The 14,668-nt window shown below is 46.4% G+C and overlaps 1 protein-coding gene across 3 annotated transcripts; it reads left to right on the top strand.

The window, feature by feature from the left end:
* Nucleotides 1-2,251: 2,251 nt before the first annotated feature.
* On the top strand, nucleotides 2,252-13,329 carry ARL6IP4 (ADP ribosylation factor like GTPase 6 interacting protein 4). Of its 3 annotated transcripts, none has more exons than XM_008163533.4 (6): nucleotides 2,252-2,643; nucleotides 6,081-6,286; nucleotides 6,919-7,245; nucleotides 9,068-9,185; nucleotides 11,798-11,867; nucleotides 12,213-13,329. In XM_008163533.4, the coding sequence occupies exons 2-6, from the start codon at nucleotides 6,094-6,096 to the stop codon at nucleotides 12,267-12,269; spliced, it is 765 nt and encodes a 254-aa protein (XP_008161755.1). In that variant the 5' UTR covers nucleotides 2,252-2,643; nucleotides 6,081-6,093; the 3' UTR covers nucleotides 12,270-13,329. The 3 variants fall into 3 exon arrangements, with proteins under 3 accessions (XP_008161755.1, XP_023957171.1, XP_042708446.1); XM_024101403.3 differs by having other exon boundaries at nucleotides 6,081-6,296; XM_042852512.2 differs by lacking the exon at nucleotides 11,798-11,867.
* The last annotated feature ends 1,339 nt before the right edge of the window (nucleotides 13,330-14,668 follow it).

Raw genomic sequence — 14,668 nt, 5'->3', positions numbered from 1 at the left:
TCACGGAATCTTAATTTCTTCATCAGGAAATGTTTGTTTCATATTTGCATTTAAATTATACCAAGAAAATTAAGTTAATGAAAGAAAAATGTGCCTGTCAGTATGGCTGCTGTCTGAATTCTATTACCGTGAATTCAGATTGTAAATGACTGACAATAAAGAAAAGGCTCTGGGATATACAGGAATAATCTCTCTCCTCTGTAATCTAGTCATTAAATCAGGAGCGTAGGAGTCTCTGGCACTCACTGATTGAGTCATCATGGGTACTGCAACTCTATGCCTCAGTTTCCCCATGTGTAAAATTAGGATAATACTGTTCTTATCTAACATGTATTCAAAGCTAAATTCATTAATACTTCTGAGGCACTTGCATGTTCTCTGGAGGAGGAAAAGAAATCAAATATGTGCTGAGCTTTTAGCTGGTCATGTCTTTGAGGGTGAACAGCAGAAAGCAGACTACAGGAGGACCCTCGAAGAGAAAAAGCTGTAGGCTGTGTATGTCAAGGACAGCCGTAACAATAGAGCAAGGGATCTCTACCTGGGCATCATCAGTGGATGCTTCTCTTACTGACCTTGACCAACAACCCTCCTGAACTTCACTTACATTCCAGAGAACATTCTGAATTGCACAGGGAAAACCAACCCCTTCAAGACAGCGATAGAGGATAAGGAAGATTTTCTTTGGCTTTTGCTCCAACACCTCTTCTTCAGTGAGACTTTTGCCTGCAACAGGCTAACAAGGCAAACTTGCCTAACCCAGGGAATAGGAATGCCTTGGTTATCATTTAGAACCCCTGACATATTAAACTCTGCTCCTCAAAGTTAAGGAGGAAAGGAATGCAGACCAGGGCAAATATATGCATTGTCTATCTGACAAATACACCCTAATTCTAGCAGATCAGAGCCATTAAGCAAACGGACATCAAACTGCTATTCACCTACAGAAAGTGGAGGAGGGAAAGTGGCAGTGTCATTAATTTCTGCTTCTGCAGAGTATTCTAACACAAATTGCAGTCATCCGTAACCAGTGGAACTTCCAGTGTCTGGAAAAGCCCAGAAGGGTTTTGTGCCGAAAACAAAAACAGTTGAGCTGCCAAAGAAGCTGCACGAGGCTGAGGCTGGAATTATTCACCAGGAAAAAGATGACATTGGAAATAGTTTGGAGTATTAGGAAAAATATAGGATCAACACACGGCTGCATGTTGAGAATTTTTTGTATTATTATTGCATCGGTTTCTTACAAGTTCCCTGTGTCTCAGGCTGGAATACAGAATTTGGGGGATATAAGGAGGGAAAAAATAACTCACCAAGAACCCTGGGGAGACTGTAAATGTCTCATTATTCTGAGTGTAAACGCTTCAAAGGGTCAGGGTCTGTCTACTACTCTGAACGGTGCCTAGAACAACCGGGCTCCACTCGCAGTCCGTAGGCACTTCTCTTAGTTCCTCTTGTGCCACTGACACATCAGGCAGTCTAGTTCCGCCATTGATTATGGTCACTTGCTAGTTGTGGTACAGTGGAACCTTAGAGTTACGAATACCAGAGTTATGAACTGACCGGTCACCCACACCTCATTTGGAACTGGATGTATGCAATCAGGCAGCAGCAGAGACCAAAAAAGCACTGTTTGTAAATGTAAACTACTTAAAAAAAAGAAAGCAGCATTTTTTTTCTGCATTGTAAAGTTTCAAAGCTGTATTGTGTCAACATTCAGTTGTAAACTTTTTAAAGAACAACCATAACATTTTGATCAGTTACAAACAACCTCCATTCCCACGGTGTTCATAACTCTGAGTTTCTACTGTACTTTCCCCCCCGTGATGCCAGAGTATTCAATATCCTCTGTCACTGTCTTCTGCCAGTTCTTCCCTGATCTTCCTTGCTTTCTCTTTCCTACCTCAGGTACCCAATTCAATGCTGGCTTAGCATGTTTCTGGTCTTTCATATGGTCTATGTGTCACAACCACCTGAGCCTTCTTTATTTTAGGATAGTTTCTAGCAGGTCCTGCTGTGTCGGCTCCCCTACTTTCGGATTTGTTATTTTGTCTTTCCCTGAAATGTGTAGCCAAAGCTGGGGAAGAGAAGCCCGCGATCTGAGCAGCATGACACGAAGAAGAGCTCTGTGGAGCTGGAAAGCTTCTCTCTCTGACCAACAGAAGTAGGTCCAATAAAAGATATTACCTCACCCACCTGGTCTCATCACCACAAAGCACAGACAGCAAGAGCCCCCAGCCCCGTCTCCTCCCTGCTGCAGCCCCGCTCTCACCAACACCTGGGCTCCCCCATCACCCCGAGAGGGAGACTCTACACCCTGCCATGGGCAGAGGCCCCCTCACCCCACTGAGGGCTGCCCCCAGCCGGGCTCAGGGGGGCACAGCAGCCGACAGGCTGCTGCAACGTCTCCTTCGGGCTGAGCCCTGCTCCCCCGGCCCAGACACAGCTGGGGTAGGAACTATATGCGCGGGGTCTGGTTTCCCCACCGGACCCAGAAAACATAAGAACACCGGAAGTGGGCGAGGCAACGAACTGAAACCAACTAAGTGACCCGTTCCCGGGGGTCGCTCAGCGACAGACGCGGGGGCTGTGCCGCCCCCTCCAGCGCGCGCGGGGCAGGCCGCTTGTTCGCGCCCCCCACCCCCGAGGGTGAGTCCCTTACCTGCGGCGGCCTGTCTCTGTGCGGGAGGGGCCGGGCGGGGGAGAGGGACGAGCCCTGGCAGGAGGAATACGGGGCGAGATTGGGTCCGCAAAGCCTTCATGGGCCGATATCGTTGCGCATGCGCGGTGCTGTCTGGGGACGGACCGTATCTAGCAGTAATGGAGGAGAAGGGGGAGAGTCTTAAAGTGCCAGCCGCCTGTTGTGTGTCTTAAAGGGCCAGCACCCACTGTGTCGGAGTCGGGGGGTGGGCAGGGTTTAGGCACCCCATCTGTGAAATGGGCATAACAGCACTTGCTCTGCCTTGTAAAGCACTGAGAACTACTGATGAAAAGCACAGGGGTGTGTAAAAACAGCGAGGAGTCCTTGTGGCACCTTAGAGACTAACAAATTTATTTGGGCATAAGCTTTCGTGGGCTAAGACCCACTTCATCAGATGCATGGAGTGGAAAATACAGTAGGAAGATGTATATACATAGTATGTGAAAAGATGGGAGTTGCCTTACCAATTCTAACAAGACAAGTAAAGTGGGCTATTATCAGCAGGAGAAAAATCACTTTTGTAGTGGTAATCAGGGTGGCCCATTTTAAATAGTTCAACAAAAAAACTTCAAAAATAGACTCCCACAAGAAACTGCAGAACTGGAATTAATTTGCAAACTGGACACAATCAAATTAGGCCTGAATAAAGACTGGGAGTGGATGGGTCACTACAAGAACTAAAAACTCATTTCCCCATGCTAATTTCCCCTTCCTGTTACTCACACCTTCTTGTCAACTGTCCTTTCCCCCACCTCCACGCACGCGGCGGGAAGCGGAGTGCCGTGGCTGGGAGCTGATGCGCTGATCCTCCGGAGTGCTGCTTTACTGCGGTGTATGTGAACCCATGTTATATCGGGTTGCGTTATATCAGGGTACAGGTGTATAGAAAGGGAGAGAGAAAAAAGCTGATGTGTATATGCAGCTGTTTTAGGCTACTGAATAGTTTGGACTAATCTACTTCTTCAGCTTAAATCACTTTGAAATAAATCTGATTCCACTGTTTTAGGCTGAGATCTGTGGGGGTGGCTAGCATGTTGAACAAACACTAGGAGAGGACAGGAAACATTTCCACCATTGTAGAGTTGTGTCTGCACATGCACCATTACAACTTGCTATTTTGGGCTAGTGTCTAGGACAGTGATACTCAGACAGAGGCTTGGGAACCACAAGTGGCTCTTTAATGTGTCTCCTGCAGCTCTTTGCAGCACATATTAAAACATTGTGTGATTTAATTATTAACCAATCAGGATGCTTTTACTGTGTTTTATCAACTACAATTGGTTAATAATACTTGGTCAGTCATTTTGCTGTGAGAATTTTGTGTGTGTGTGAGAGAGAGTGTAAATGAAACAAGGAATTCATACTACTGTGGTGCTCTTGGCTAATGTTGATCAGTAATTTGGCTCCTGAACCACTGAGGTCTGAGTATCACTGGTCTAGGATCTAGTGACTTGTTCTCTAGCATGATGTGTCTAAAAGATTCCACTCTGGGTTTTGAGACTGCTGAGACCTCTCTGCAGCTGGGAAAACATTCTGTCAGTCCTCATTGTAAACTTCATTAGCCTGATTCAGACTCCAAAACAAACACACATCCAGCTTATATTGCAGGCCCCGGAAAAACTTGGCTCATTATTTCCCCCATTTATCTAAGGGCAAAATCAAATGCTTTTTTAGAAAGGAAAGGCAGTGTTTAATGTCAGCATTCATTTACATTCACACAGGCAATACATAGAAAAATCCAGTTCAGGGAAATAACCACATACAGTCTAGGCTGAGCCATGAATCTCTGGACTTTATCAGTGGAATTCTTGTAGAATCAGCTACTGCACTTTTGTCCACACTAGCTAATTGTACAGGATTGTGTCTATGCAGTTGTGGATCTGAGATCAGAATAGTGCTTCTAGGGCTATCTGGGTCTTCAAGGACCTAGTGAAAGAGATTTCTGTCTTTTTGTAAACATGAGCATTGGCCTATTAAACCCAGGGTTGTGAGTTCAATCCTTGAGAAGGCCACTTAGGGATCTGGGGCAAAATCAGTACTTGGTCCTGCTAATGAAGGCAGGGGGCTGGACTCAATGACCTTTCAAGGTCCCTTCCAGTTCTAGGAGATGGGATATCTCCATTAATTTATTTTATTTATATATTTGGTGTGTGGATCTGATCCCTTGCAGCTTTACTACTATGTGTCCTTAAAGCTTTTGTTTCTTTTTATTGAGGCTTTCATTTGTAAATCAATTTGAACTTCTGATTCACTTGTATGTAGCTTGGATTACCTTGTTTTGAACTTCTGTGTGGTAGAGACACGATTAATATATTAGCCAGGAAATATCTGATATGAGAGCTTTTCCCAGCTACAATTACGCTGATGCCAGTTTTTTTTTTTTTTAATGAATGTGAGCTTGTATCTAACCATAGATTGGTTTGCCCTTATATTCCACTGCCCGTGTGTTGGGCTGATTGAAAAAGGTGGCAGTTCCGCATGTAATCTGTTTTATAAAAGTAAATTGAAATATTAAAAATTCATTATTTTCCCTTAGCTAGTGGCTGCTGTCAGTATTTTAAATAAACCGGTAATTGATTCTTCTTTGTTCAGTTCTGAATGGAATTTTTAATGCTGCTGACAGCAGTGGCAGTATTCATCATGCAATGACTGGGGCCATGGGGCCATAAAGAGCATGTGACACTCCTGCTAACAGTAATGGGGGCAATACTTAGGCATGGATTAGAAAGTAGAACCCCTAGCTCTTAGAGCCTGAGAAGGATGAAAAATGATCAGAGAATATACAGTAATGAAGTGTGTTTATCACTGCCCTCTGCTGAATCGTCACAGCTGTGAAATTGTGTGTCACGGTAGCTACTGCTGACATTTAAAAGAAAGGGGGAAGAGAGAGTGGTGGACGTCTCATGCCAAATCTAATCAAAGAGAGCTGTTTGGGATGCACAGAAGAGTTGCCTAAAGATTTTGTAGTGCAAAGAAAAACAGCATTTGAAAGATCCTCTCATGGAGTCCCCTCAGCTCTCTGTCCCTCACTCCTTTGTGTTTTATTTTGTGGACTACTGGGAAGGGCTTGGTGAACCCAGCCTGGCCACTGCTATGTAACAGAGTAACTTGCTGTGCAGTTGTCAGAGATTTTCACATATAGTTTCAGGAGAAAAGTTGGCTGTAAGTTGAGTCTAATGTAATACACTAAACCTGTCTTCAGCAACTACTTAATGGACAAGCATAAACTGGGTGCTTAACAAAGGCAGGCCTCCTCGTTATAGGTGGAGCAGAATTGGAATTGCTGTGTTTAGGGATACTTTGGGACAGTCTCCTTAGATGGAATTAAGTTTCACTGTCCTTTATTAACACCACTAATGAAAGAAAAATGAATCGTTTAAAATAGGAATCAAAGCACAATGGTTCACAGCCAATCCAGGAAACGCTCCCGAAGCAGGAGTGAAAGCGATGCTCAAAGCAGACAGGACAAAAAAGACGAAAAGAAAAGAAGAAAAAGCAGTAAAGACTCAAAGAGAAGCAGTCTGTCTCCTCCAAGGAAGAAGGCATCCAGGTCTCACAGACGCAGGTCGAGCTCAGCATCTACTAAAGACGGTAAGGGCAGGTGAGGGTGATAGCTACTGCTGAAGGCTGACTTCTCACATGGTTCTGGGAGCCACCAGGGGGCATATGCACAGTGAGTGCCATTGTGGGAATACACAATGCTTGCTTTTAGCAATTAACTTTAGACAATCATCTCACCACACACTTCATACCCATTAGTCTTGTGCTCCGACATCTCTAGAGCCTTAAAAATTTCCCGCATGCAGAGCTTTTAGCATTGTGCCTGTCACAGATCCATTCAGGCACCCCTCGCTGACCATCCCTGTGAGGGAAATCCAGGCCTCTGGGTTGCATAGTCCCTGGGTAGCATGAGCCTCAAGGGCCTGAATGGAGTCCAACTCCTGCCCCAGTCTTGGGATATCTAGGCATACAGGAGAGGTGCTGACTGGATCAGGCACAGTGCCCAGTTATCACAGTGGGAGGGGGCTAATATACAAGTATTAGCCCAGTGGGATTTTGCTGTGGCGTTAGTGTTTTGATTTGTTCAGTCTTCTGAGCAACCTAACAAAGAACAAAGCCAGAACAACGAACTGTTGTAGCTTAAAATGCAGAATGTGACAGACTCTTTGGCTGCCATGGAGCAAATGTTCTCTCCAAACCACCCCCTTCTTAATGTATTGCAGAGAAAAAGAAGGCCAAAGACAAGAAGAAGAGAAAGGCAAGTACTTCCTCCTCTGACACGACAAGTTCGTCTTCTGGGACTTCCTCCTCCTCCTCCAACTCCTCTTCAGATGATTCAAGTGACAGTGAATCCAAATTGAAAAAGAGGAGACACAGCAAGAAGAAACGAACAACACAGAAAGACAAAAAGAGAAAGAAGAAAAAAATAAAAAAGAAACTGAAAAAGAAATCGAAGGCCCGGCCTAAAGAGGAGAGAGCCACAGTGGAAGGCGTGCCGGGCCCGTCACTGGAGCAGTGGCAGAAAGAATCTTTGGTGGAACCTGGCCCAGGTAATGTTTTTGTTTCCAGGTTTAAAAAACTCACACTTGCCCACTTAAAGAGCAGAGAAGTGACGCGCCATTTGAGAAAATCCATGTGACTCTCCCACTCATTAATGAAGCAGATTCTTTTAATGTCTCATCCAAGGATCATTAGAAACTGCATGATAAGGAACACTGATTGCTGAACTATGGATGCCTTTTCCCTCCTAATTTCAGTGGCCCAATTTGAGCAACCATGAATATACACGAGGACCCGAATGGATGGTTTTGTTTGTAAGCTTGTTAAAATTGCCTGTGATCTGGGAACAAGAGTTGAAAATGAAAGGGCGTACCCACAGGCAATGAATTCATGAAGCACTTGGTATTGGCATTCAGGATGTGAAGCTGATAGTTCTCTGCATGTTCCTTTGCTCACATATGTAAAGCCATGAGAGAGATAAGGAATGAACACAAATTTAGCGCTATCTGTTGAGACTTAGTCCTCTATACAGTATCCACCACTGATTTAAGGTGCCCCCAGATCTTCCAGTGTATCTCATGGGTGAGCTGAGAGTGCAAGAAATACAAACCCAGGGGCCAAATTTTCAAAAAGCGCCCAAGTCTCATTGAAAGTCAGTGGGACTTCAAATACCTCAGTCACTTGGGTGTGTTGGAAAATTTTCCCTCAGGCCTCAAATTTGAAATCGAAGGTCTATCTGCTCCTTGAGTTTGTGACAGTAAAAAAGCAGACGAGGCTTTGATCCCTCAGTTAGAGTCATACACAAATCCCCGTTTCAGTTCCTCTCAGAATCTATGATTTACTTGGAAAGATCTTGTTCATGTCCAACTATTATTTATCCATTCTTTGTGTGTTATCTAGTCCTGGTGGGAACTCTCCTACGTCTGTGATCAAAGCAGTAGGGGTTGTAGTATGTGGTGAATGCTAGTGCTGAAAGAGCACTGGTTTTAACAATAGGTAGTAATTCAGTTTTAATGTGTGTAATTATATACATCAGGCAGGCAGGCCAGATAGTCTGAGTCCCAGAAGCAGACCAGGTGGCAGATGGATCGAGACAGAGGAATTGTAATGGAGCCATTGGGGGGAGGGGGGGCGGTGCTAACTGATGAAGGTTTGCTGATAAGGGAGGAATCCAAAACCACCTGCTTTGGATGAATGCATTTTGCCCTGCCTTCCCCAGGGATTTCTCCTCTTCTGTCTTAAAGATATTTACAAAGTATCTAAATCCTCCTTACTGTTAAAAGGAAAGAGAGGATGCGGGGGATAAATAAGCAGGGTAGAATAGCATTGGAAAGGAAAATGTTCCAAGCAGAAGTGCTAGTAAGAGGGTTTTCAAAGACAGGTGTAGGGTTAAACGTCTGTAGCATAGCAAAGGAGTGGGACCCAGGACGCCTGGATTCTAGTCCCATCTCTGCATTTGGACCAGTGGTGAGATTTTTAGAAGTGCTCAGCATTGGCGTAACTTTGTTCCCATTGAAATCAATGGGAATTTTATCACTGACTTAAACAGGAGGTGTGTCCGGCTAATGCTGAGTGCTTTGGAAAATCTCACCCATTGTGGCTCTGGACAAATCACTTAGCTCTTCTGCAGGCCTCAGTTTACTCATTAGAAACAGAGCTAGCAGTACCCTCCTCAGAGGAGCAGCGGGAGGCTTAAATAGTTCAAGCTTTTTGGGGTAGGTGGCTCTTTGGAACAAGTGTTTTCAGCGGTGCACTGCACAGAGTGGTGCTCCATAATAATTGTATGGCCCTCTGCTTCACGATCCTCTGACAGAAGACACACCTATGTGCACACATTCTTATTCAAGGAGCTCATTGAGGTTTGCATTCTAGTTTTGACAGATGAACAAAAGTCCCGCATCCAGGCTATGAAACCAATGACGAAAGAAGAATGGGACGCAAGGCAAAGTGTCATCAGAAAAGTCGTGGACCCCGAAACGGGAAGAACAAGGTACAGTCCCAGGGGTTAGAGAGGGTCCTGAAACAATAGCTGAGAAACAGTGCTGTTTGGGAGCGTTGGGAGAGGCACGATTTCCATAGTTACAAGAATTCTAGGGCCCAGATCCTCAGCTGATGCACATAAGCATAGTTCTGTTAAAGTCTACAGAGCTAGTTGTCTTATACCAGCTGAGGTGTAAGTGTAGTAGATAATGTTGAGCTAAATAATCATCGTTCGTTTAGCATATCCACTAAGGGGTATATTTTAGGATGAATCACTTGTACTGCAGCAGGGCCCAAAAGGTGCTAGGTGCTGTATACTCACCTAGGAAGACACGGTCCCTGCCCCAAAGAATTTACAATCCGCAAAGCTTCTGAACAGTGGACAGGAATTCACATCTTGTATTGAAACCAGTGAAACAATTTCGTTTCCTAGCAGTGTAGGAGGCTGGCTGAAGGGTGGAGAGAGATGGGGCAGCAGAATCTTTTTAGGCTTTTCCAAAGAGAGGCAGAAGCATATGCCGGTTTAGCACCAGCTCCTTGCTGTTTGTAAAAGCAGGGTTCTCTCTAAATCCCTTTTTACCTCCCCTCCAGGGGCGGTCACTCTCAGCAGCAACCGCTTGAGCCTTCATTGTTACCTTGCTGTTACTAGCCAGGCTCTTAGTGTGAAAGCTGAACACTGGGACCCATCAGGCCAGCTCGAGATTAAAGCTTTCAGGCTCAGACAATAAAGGTTTACATCCCACTGGTCTCTGCTTGACTAGCGGAGCTGCTCAGATCAAAGTACCAGGATTGAAGGAGGGACGGAGAAAAAGGCTTGCTGTGTTTAGAGAGAGAGGCTCAGACTATTCTTGTTAGAAGATGCCAAGTAAGGGTCTGATCCTGCCAGGTGCTAAGCACCTCCTGTGTAGTGCTGACTGCTCTCTGTTCCTGAAATCAGTGGGATTACAGAGCATGGACAGCCGCCCAGAGCGGAGTCCTTGATGGCCTGTGCTCAGTATGCAGCCAAGAGGAGCAGCTATTGCAAGATCCGGCTGAAGTTTTCTTACTCAGGGCGGAGGGTTTTTTCCTCCTTCCACGGAGGGAGAGATCAGTTTCCCCAAAGTAAATGCAATTCTGAGCTGTGGTGTGGGGATAAAACCTGAACCAGCGGATCTGGCTGACAGTTCTGAGCTTTGCTGTTTTCTGACCTGTCAGACGTTGCTCTTTCGGTGGCAGCTGCTGTTTTGGATGTTTGCCTGGCAAGTCTGAAGCGTCCAGTCCCTAGTACAGACAGATCCTCTGGCCAGAGGGGTTTATTTGCACAACTGGGGGCAATTGCCCCTCTTTTCTAGGGGCCCGCAGGAGTAGAAATGACCCTGTTTTCACTAAACTGTATCTTTACAGTGAATAGAAAATATCACGCTGAAGGAAATTGTGTGTGGCAAGGCAGTTCTGAAAATAGAAGGCAGCCAGCAATGCTCAGGAAAGATGTTTGCATGAATGTCAGTTACCCGTAAGGCACATAACGAAGACAATTAAATTCCTCTTCTGCATTCAGAGGCTGAGCACTGCCTTTGATTCTGCTACTGGCTTTGCTGGTTTGAGACCATTCCCCTTCCCTCGCCCCACTGGGTCCTTTCCAGTTCTGTTACCAAAGGTCAAATGCTTGTCTGATTACTAGATAATCCAGCAACTTTTATGTGCAACTGGGGACTGGACTTAAACCTCTGCATTGCCCCTCCTCAGTCATAAAGGAAGCTGTCTGCACGTTACATTTGAGTGGGAACAACCAACCCAGTTTCCCATTGCCGAGAAAAACCACACGCCGAGTTATAGGATAATGGGAGATCCTTTTTCCTTAGCATGTGTCTTTCCTGCAGCACACTAGCCTGCTAGGCTTGATTTGCAACATGCCTGATCTCTAGGGAATGCTCAATGTGGGGCTGGGGATTGCCTAAAGCACGGCAGATCCTACCTCATGGGAATGCTGGGAGAGGAAGCTTGTTCCCAATACGTTCAGTACACGGCATCTTTCGAAGAAGTGTATTGAAGCAAGACCTTGTTGGTTTTAATCCTGCAGGCAGCATAATGGAAAAGGCTGCAAAGGCCCTTTAACTGAGGGTTGGCTAAAGCCCGACTCCCGGTGTTCTATAGTGGAGCTGCCCTCATCTTTAAAACAGAGACGACAGCGTTACACCCGTCAGTGGAGTTGACCCAGGTTTACACCAGATTGTCAGAGCAGCACCTGGCCCAAGCCCCAGCATGTGATGAGCCTTTTTGCCACTGCAAAGCTGCCACCCTCCCAGAGATTGTGTGGGACACCGGGCTGCAGCCAGCCTGTGTTGGCAGAGGCCCTTGACTCTGTTCTAGAGCACATGCTCACACAGAAGGTGCTGCTGGTGTTACCCCTCAACAAGTCCAGCTTGTTGGACATCTTCCGATGCAAAATACCGTCTCCCTCAGCATGAAACATTAGCCGGGTGGGCGCATGAGGGAGGTGATCTAGTCACTCTTCCAGTGGGGACAGAACCCTCATTGAATGTTGCCTTCTGCTGCTGGGGAAACAAAGCAATGTGTTGCTTACAGCTGGTAACTGGATGGCTGATAGACTTTACTGGTTGTGTTGATGTGCTTCTGTTACAGGCTTATTAAGGGAGATGGAGAAGTACTAGAAGAAATTGTCACCAAAGAAAGACACAAAGAGATTAACAAGGTAGACGGCCTTTGTACTGAAGACGCATTCTGGAGCCAGCAAGGCCCTAAGCTGGGTTGTAAAGCAGAAAACATGGGCTAGTGGCTAGAACACAGGCCTGGGGGGCAGGAGAGCTGAATTCTGCTGACTCGCTGTGTGGCCTTGGGGAAATTGCAGCCCCTCGCTTGGCTTTTCCTATCTGTAAAACTGGGATCATAAATCCTACCTAGCCAGGGTGGAAGTGGGTTTGATCACTCACATTAGCAGAGGCCTTTCAGCCTCTCACAGGTAGATGGTATGGAAGCACCAAGCATGATTCTTTGGGAAGACTGGCCTATAAGTGCCTGTTTGTCTGTTCCTTCACAGCAAGCCACCCGAGGAGACGGCCTGGCCTTCCAGATGAGGACAGGGATGCTTCAGTAACAGTCCAGATGTCAAGTACATCAGGAAAGGTGGTTTTCTTGTTCTGCTCGCTGAGACACTAATCTGCCAAAGCAGAAGCTCCCCATTCTCCCTGCACTGATGAGATCTGTGTGTGACACAGCAGGATCTTTACCCTTTGGACATGTCCTGTTCTGCTGGGTCCATCTAGTGCCTGGAGGAGGGAGTGACTTTGATGGCCATGGCTTCTCTCCTGCCAGTCCATGCAAAGTCCTTAAGACCTGACCAACATTGCTCTCAACTTGGTCACTTTCTGAGGCTCAACCCACTGCTGCTCAGTGAGAATCCCACCAGGGAGCTCATGGGTGCCATCAGCACAACAATGCTGAGTCCCCGGAGAAGACAAACTGACCCAGTTAACACCATGTTATCGTTAATACACTTCCTTGATGGTGATTCAGATTCCAAGCTCTAAGGCAAATGCCCAGGTACAGGCAGCCATAACCCTGCTGATACTGGGGTGACTGCCACAGTGATCCCCTGAAATGAGGCTGCTTTGAATCATTTTTCACAAGTGGTTGCTATGTGCCTGCTCTTTGAATTAATATTTGCCCTGTGTTTGGTTGGATTGCCCAGTTACACAGGGGTCCCTTTACTAGCCCTCAGCTGTACAGAGGCACATTCATACATTGCCCCAGCTTTGTGCAGGCTGCAACATTAGGTCCACATCCTGCAAGGTGCCTTCTCTCACTGAGCCAATGAGAGGTGAAGGCACTTGGCATGGTACAGGTTCAAGCTAATTAGCACTGGCTCCCTTGATGGCAGGCTGTACTGGGAGCTCAGCTGCTGTACCTGCCAGTGGGTGAAGTGTAATGGGCAGGGGTTTGCTCAGCCCTGCTCATGTCCCTGCACCAAAGCGATGCCCCTTCCTTGCTCTTTGTCTCTTGCCACCCTACGAAGGTGCAAGGGGCAGTTTTGGTTTGTTTGTGAAATTGGCCTTTCAGAAGCAGAGGAGCCCAGGAAAACTCAGTCTTCTGATTCCCCCCCCCCCCCTTAACTTGGTGAATCTGAAAACTTGTACAAAATAAACTGGTTAAATCAATCCAGCAGCCCAAGTTATTCTTTTATGTGCCAGTGTGAATGGACGACAATTATACAAACCAATCTGTCGCAAGGGGACAGGCAAGATCTTTGTGTGTGTGTGTGTGTGTGTGTTTGGGCTAATACCCGAAGCTTTACAATGAATGCTTGCCCCATCCTCGGCACCCAGTGGCTTGCTAAGGAAAGCAGAATAGGTCAGAGTTTTGACCTTATGCTACCGCAGCTGAGCAGCTACAGCTAGTGAAATGCAAGACCTAGAAAGCCCAAAGTGCCGTCAGTACCACACTGCCTCCCCCAGAGACGCCTGTTTTACCTGCTTCCCTGGGTGACTTCTTAGTTTCCTTGGTCCCTTTACTCCACTCTATTGAACGGATCCCACCGCAGACTTCTTCAGTCACTTGGGTCTGATGCCTGTTGGTGGAAAGTCTTGTTCTGAACTGTAAAATCACTGCCTGTTCAAAAAAAATTGTCCTTCTGTATGGTTTGAACTAGTTTTCGTGTGCCACTTTTCTAGCCTCATAGAAGGACTGGAGGTGTTTGACTGTGGGAGGCTGATCACGTATATAAGGATTCACCTAGTCTGCTGGCAGGTCTATCAATGCATCTTCCATTCCCCTTTAATGCAGGCCTCCTCCTCTAGTAGCTGGGTGTTAGGCACATGGGTCAGATGGAGCCAACACACTTCCCTTTTATAAAGGCGCTAGTTATGGCACAAACCTCCCTGGGACCATACGTTTAACAAGGAGGACACTGACAGCAGCCAGGATGACAGGGGGACAAGCCCTGGACAAACAGGTAGGTGTCGAAGTGGGGCTGAGCCAGGCGACTGAACAGCAGAGGGTGCAGCTCTCTTGAGTCTCCCCCTTTGGAAGGGTCAGGGTAAGGCAGCAGCACTGACAGCAGGCGATGTGCGGGAACGAGAGACGGCCCCTGAGATAGCCAGACTTAGGCTTTACGGATAGTGCATTTCCCCAGCTGCATTTACGGGCAGCCAGTTCAAAGTGAAGCACCCACATGCTGGTGGGTGTCTCCCTGTTCTCCACTCTCACGCTCTGCTGTCGTTGATTCACTTACTGTGTCCCATCATTTCACTCACACACTAGCTGTAGAACATCTTCTGCAATTCAGAGCACAGAGTGCTTGTAATTGTCTCTCTCTTTTCCATTTGGTTTCCATTTGCCTCGTGTCAATGTGTGTAGCCCCTGAATTTTTCTGCTCAGCAATTTACGTCTTTGCCATCTTTTTCTTTGGCATCTAATCCCATTGGACACTTTCATTAAACCGGATCATTTTCAGTTCCCAATTCCTAGCTTTTGTGATGCATTAACTGTCAGTTTGTA

Source organism: Chrysemys picta, chromosome 15, assembly GCF_011386835.1.
Source record: "Chrysemys picta bellii isolate R12L10 chromosome 15, ASM1138683v2, whole genome shotgun sequence".
In the NCBI taxonomy this organism is placed as follows: Eukaryota; Metazoa; Chordata; order Testudines; family Emydidae; genus Chrysemys; species Chrysemys picta.
Note: the sequence above shows the minus strand (reverse complement) of the source record. Positions and strands in the feature narration are given on the sequence as shown.

Excerpts from the sequence above, each read along its gene's own strand:
- ARL6IP4 (XM_008163533.4), top strand. The coding sequence starts at position 6,094 with ATGGTTCACAGCCAATCCAGGAAACGCTCCCGAAGCAGGAGTGAAAGC. Across the intron at positions 7,246-9,067 it reads TTTGGTGGAACCTGGCCCAG|TTTTGACAGATGAACAAAAG; the intron begins GTAATGTTTTTG and ends TTTGCATTCTAG. Across the intron at positions 9,186-11,797 it reads CCCGAAACGGGAAGAACAAG|GCTTATTAAGGGAGATGGAG; the intron begins GTACAGTCCCAG and ends CTTCTGTTACAG.